This window comes from Echinops telfairi, unplaced genomic scaffold (assembly GCF_000313985.2).
Source record: "Echinops telfairi isolate 266 unplaced genomic scaffold, ASM31398v2 ScPeMD7_23;HRSCAF=83, whole genome shotgun sequence".
Lineage (NCBI taxonomy): Eukaryota > Metazoa > Chordata > Mammalia > Afrosoricida > Tenrecidae > Echinops > Echinops telfairi.
The window spans coordinates 90,305,865-90,311,217 of record NW_022103920.1 but is presented as its reverse complement, the minus strand read 5'-3'; the positions used below and the strand labels follow the sequence as shown (position 1 = coordinate 90,311,217).

The following is a 5,353-nucleotide window of genomic DNA, read 5'->3' as shown; positions in this document are numbered from 1 at the left end:
CCCATCCTCATATATAAATATATTTGCATATATACATGCCTTTATTTAGACCTCTATAAATTCCCTTTGCCTCCTAGCTCTTTCCTCTATTTCCTTTGACTTTTCTCTTGTCCCACTATCATGCTCAGTCTTCATTTGGGTTTCAGTAATTCCTCTTGGTTACATTACCCTTGAACCCTCCCTACCAGAGGTGAGCTGTTTTATTGATGCATAATTGCTTCTTGATATAAAGTTCTCTCTTACTCATATATGAATGTCTCTCTATTTGTTTCTCCAGTCAACCAGACTACCACAGCAACCCTGTAGGACAGGGTCGAATTGCCCCAGAGGGTTCCCAGGGCTGTAAACCTTAGGGGAGCAGGTCACCAGGGCTTTTCTCCTGAGGACCAGCAACCCACCTTTCAGTTAGCAGCTGGGTGTTCGAGCCACTGTGCCACCAGTGTGTTTTCAAATGAACTTTACACAGGGCATTTCCGGTTGATAGCTGGGCTGCTAACTGCAAGTCGGCAGTTCAAAACCACCAGCAGCTCTTTGGGAGAAAGACAGGGCTTTCTGCTCGGTAAAGAGTTACAGTCTCTGAAACCAACAGAGGCAGTTCTACCCTGTCCTTTAGGGCCACTATGAGCCGGCATGGGCTTGAGAGCAGTGAGTTTTCTTAGTTTCCTGTTTTATCGTCCTGCCCAGCCTCTCAACCTACTATCTCAGGTACGTATACCTACTTACTTTTGACTCTCTCACTATCATTTCACATTTATGACAACAGTAAAACTGCTACTCTGACTATTAACCTGGGCTTCCAACCAGCTCCCAGGCAGCAGAGCTACCCATGACTGTCCAGCTACAGAAGGTCTCTAACAGGTCCCATGTTTCCTGCTGGTGCCTCAACTCTTTGCAAGAAAGAAGTGACAGAGGCGGAGTTTTGAAGGTGGTCCTTCCTGAAAGAGGAATCTAGGCAGTAGTGGGGGTGAGGAAGCTTGGCTACTTCTTGCCTTCACTCAAGCACCCTAGAGAGACCAGGTCACGCAATCTGTAGGAAAGGCACATTTAAGAACGTAAACTCACTGCCATCAAGTCAGTTCTGACCCATAGAGTAAAACTCAGAAAACTCTGCCAGCCAGTCCATGCCACCTCACAGTGACCCTATAGGCAGGGTACAACTGCCCCTGTGAGTTTCCAACATGGGAATTCTTTATGGGAGTACAAAGCCCTGTCTTGCTCCCACAGAAGTGCTGGTGGTTTTGGCCCAACGCCTAACCACTAACCACCACGGCTCCTTTGGTGACAAAGTAGAACTGCCCATGTGGGTTAACAAAAGCAGACAGCCTCAGCCTTCTACCCCGAGGATCGGCTGGTGGCTTCAAACTGCTGTCCTTGCGGTTAGGGGTCCAACTGGTAACCACCAGACTGCCAGGAGTTGGGTGTCATTCAGGGTCTGGCTGCCCCACCTTTCTCCATGGGCCGGGTTGCTGGGCATTTCTGCCAAGCAGCTGTTAGTCTCCAGACTACCCCAGAGTTACCCACCACCTTCCCAAATACCCACCACCAGTCAAATCTCATTCCACCTCCTACGCCGTATCTGGAGACCCCTATTACTTGATACTCCCAGATCTGAACGCCTTTCACACCACCTCCCTGCCCCCAACTTCTTTAACAGCCCCCAAGAGCTATTCTGTGACCCAGGTAGTTGGACCCGGCTTGGTGAGGCCCTTGACTTCTCCATCTCTGCTTCCCAGACAGCCGCTAACCGGACTTGCCTCCTAAATAAATGCCTTTCCATGGCCACTGACACAACGCAAGGCAGGCCACCACCAGTTCTCAGAAGACCCCTTCCGGCCTCCTCCACTCTATTCTTCCCAGACAGGCCTCAGGGTCCTTTGTAAAATGCAAATCTGATCGCCCCCTCCCCAGATGAAAACTCTTCAGTGGCTTTCCATTGTCCTTAGACAAAGTCCAAATTCCGAAGCCAGCCAGAGAAAAGGTCTTAAAAACTGGCCTCAGCCTTCCTCTCTGACCTGGTCGAATCCTTCCTGTTTTTCCCCTCTGCCTCCCCTCCTAGGGATTCTAATGAATAGTGACCCTATAGGACAGGGTAGAATTGCCCCTGTGGGTTTCTGATGCTGTAACTCTTCACTGGAGTAGAAAGCCTCTTCTTTCTCCCATGGAGCCGCTGGTGGTTTAGAACTGCTAATTATGCAGTTAGCAGCCCAATGCATAACCCACTATGCCACCAGGGCTCCTCATCCCACTTTAATGGCTGAAATAAAAAAGACAATAACTAGAACCCTCATGCATTCCTGGTGAAAATGTACAGGGGTACAGCCACTTTGGAAGGCAGTGTGACAATTCCTTCAAAGGTTAAGCTATGTGACCTCAAAGACTCCCCATGTGACCCAGCAATCCCACTCCTCCATACATATACAAAAGAAGTGAAAACATACACTAGTCACACAAGCACTTGTCATGAAGGTTCATAACATCATGTAATACATAATAACCCCAGACAGAAAACTCAAATGCCCACCGCCCGATCAACGAATAAATAAAATAGTGTATAGCCATACAATGGGATGCTGTTACATACTAGAATGTGGATAAGCCTTGAAAACATTATGCTAAGTGAAAGAAGCCAGTCACAAAAGAGCACATACTGGAATTTACATGCTTCTCTTGGTATGAAATATCCCAAACAGACAAATCCTAGAGAAAGAAAGTAAGTGAGTGATTGTCTGGGCTGCGGAATGGTGGTGTAATGGGTTGTGCGTTGGGCTACTAATGGCAAGGTCAGCAGTTTTAACTCACTCACCAGTCCAAACGAGAAAGATGAGGTTGCTCCCATAAAGATTCACAATCTCTGAAACTCGATGAAGCTGTTCTATACTCTGCTCTATGAGGTTGTACAACTCAAGGGTCTATTTAACCAGTACAGCGGACAAGGCTGGGGAGAAAGTGGGGAGTGATAGCTAACGGGTTTGGGGTTTCTTTGTAGGGATAATGAAAGTATCCTGGAATTAGATTGGGGTAATGGCTGCACTACTCTGTAAAGATGCTAAAAATCATTGAATTGTTCACTCTCAACAGGTCAGTTGTATGGTATGTGAATTATATCACCGTAAAACTGTTTAAAACAACTGAAACAAGAAGTAACTAGAACAATGAAGAAATGGTTTTTTTTTTAAATTTCATTGAGCTTTTGCTGTTTGCCAGGCAGTAGACTCAGCAGCTTATGTAGATTCATTCATTGTCTGAAATTCCAAAAGAAAGGGGGGAAAAGCAGGGATGGCTAAGAGGATTAAAGAAAAGATAGCTTAGTGAATGAGGTTAACAAAGTCTTGAGCACACAGCAGAAGCTCAACAAGTAGTTCTCTTTCCCAACCAGGTGATTCACCAGGGGCTGTAACAGAAATCTCGGGGAGGGGAGAGGCCCACTGCTGGAAGAACAGCAAAACCAAACCTACTGCCATGGATTTCAGACTTGCCCGGAGCAGACAGCCTCCTCTTGGTAGATTTGAACAAACAGCATTGTGGCTGACCCTCAAGCTATCCTGGAGGGAAGATGGAGAGAAGCGCTGAGATTTGGGGGCGAAGCAAAGGATGTGCTGGTCAGAGGCAAGGCCTTTTGGCAGAACTGGGGGATGGCTCTGGACCCCCTCCCACCCTAGAATCTTCTCTTCTCCTGGCAGGTCTCTGGATGGTCTGAGTGGGAGGGCTGTGTAACGTGGCAGTTACACTCCGGTTCTAGATTGGAATTGTCTGGATCAGATCTGACTCCACCCCTAGAATAGGCTTTTTGTTTTGTTGGTTTGATTTTCAGCCTTCATGATGCTACCTCACTGGTAAAACTGGGGTCACGACAGTATTCCTTCATAGGATTGTTGTAAGAATTAATGCTATGTAATGCACATAAGGTCCCTGAGTAGGGCAAAGAGTTGGTGCTGAACGACTGGGGTAGTGATTATGCATTTGGCTGCTAGCCACAAGGGCTGTAGTTCAAAACCACCAGCCGCTGGGTGGGGAGAAAGATGGAGCTTTCTACCCATGTAAAGAGTTAGTCTCAGAATCCACGGGGCCAGTTAATCTCTGTCCTATAGGGTCGCTGTGAGTCAAAATTGATCCGATGATAGCGAGTTTGGCTTTTGGTTTACTTTACTAACTGAAAAGGGAGTCCTGGTGCCACAGTGGTCACGAGTTGGGCTGCTATTCACAAAGGCCGCAGTTCGAAACCACCAGGCACTCCAGGAAGAAAATAAATCTTGGAAACCCACAGGGGCAGTTCTACCCTGTCCTACAGAGCCGCTAGTGACTCGATGACAGTGAGTTAACTGAAAAGGAACCGTTTTCAGGGGGTGGTGGCAGAGTGGTTACACGCTGTCCTGAGATCCGGAAGGTCGGCATTTCTAAAGCACCGGCCGCTCTGCGAGAGAAAGACGGGGCTTTCTACTCCCATTAACAGTTAGTCTTGGAAATGCACAGGCCAGTTCTACCCAGTCCTATAAGGTCGCTATGATTCGATGGCAGAGAGAGAGAGAGAGAGAGAACACGTCTGTCAGTCTGTGTGAAGACCAGAACCACGCAAACCCCACGGAGCAGTTCTACTGAGTCAGCACCGCATCCAGAAGGCACAGAGTGCAGTGCCCGGCACGTTCGCTGCAGCTATCCTATCTTCTTCCCCGTCGGTAACTTCACTAACAGGGTGGAAGCGGACCTCCTGGGAGTTTCATCCCGTGGCCATTTTCTCTCTAGCGTGTGTAGCTGCGCTGGAGGAGAGGAAGGGCGTGATTTGTCTAACCTCGAAACACAAGATTCAAATACTAGCGGGCGGGCGTCCCGGAGAAGCGCACCGCTGGGACGCGCATCCGCAGGGTGCTGGGATTTGGGGTCGCAGGCGCCACCGGGAGGGAGGAGGGAGGGGAAGGGGCGCGGAGTTCGCTGGGCGGGGCGGAGGGAGGGCCCTCGGGAGTGAAAGGCCTGCCCGGAGCCTGGGAAGCCGAGCGCGGGCGCCAAGGGCGCGGGTACCTGGAGTCGAACTTCTGGCCGTCGGGGAAGGTGCCCACGTAGTGGTAGCGCACGAAGTCGCCGCTGTGCACGGTGCGCGGGCACTCGTCGGGCACGAAGCGCCGCTCGATCTGCAGCTCCGCGTCTGGGCCCAGGCCCAGGCCGGCCACGGGCGCCGCCTGCCCCGTCACCCAGAGCAGGAGCAGCAGCAGCGGCGACGGCGGAGGCCGGCAGCCTCGAGCCCTGAGCGCCATTGGGGAGCGCAGGAGGGAGGCCCGGGGGGCCGTCGGGGGTGGGCGGTACGGAGCTGCGGGGCCCGGCCTGGACGTGCGGCACCGTTTGCAAACGTGGAAAGACTCCC

The 5,353-nt window shown here is 50.6% G+C and overlaps 1 protein-coding gene across 1 annotated transcript in view; it reads right to left on the bottom strand.

The window, feature by feature from the left end:
• Positions 1 to 5,246, bottom strand: part of FKBP9 (FKBP prolyl isomerase 9) — a 61,208-nt gene extending 55,962 nt beyond the window's left edge. Inside the window, exon 1 of the mRNA XM_045288667.1 lies at positions 5,014 to 5,246. Within this exon, the coding sequence (XP_045144602.1) occupies positions 5,014 to 5,246 (233 nt within the window). The remainder of the gene's footprint in view (positions 1 to 5,013) is intronic.
• Between the last annotated feature and the right edge of the window lie 107 nt (positions 5,247 to 5,353).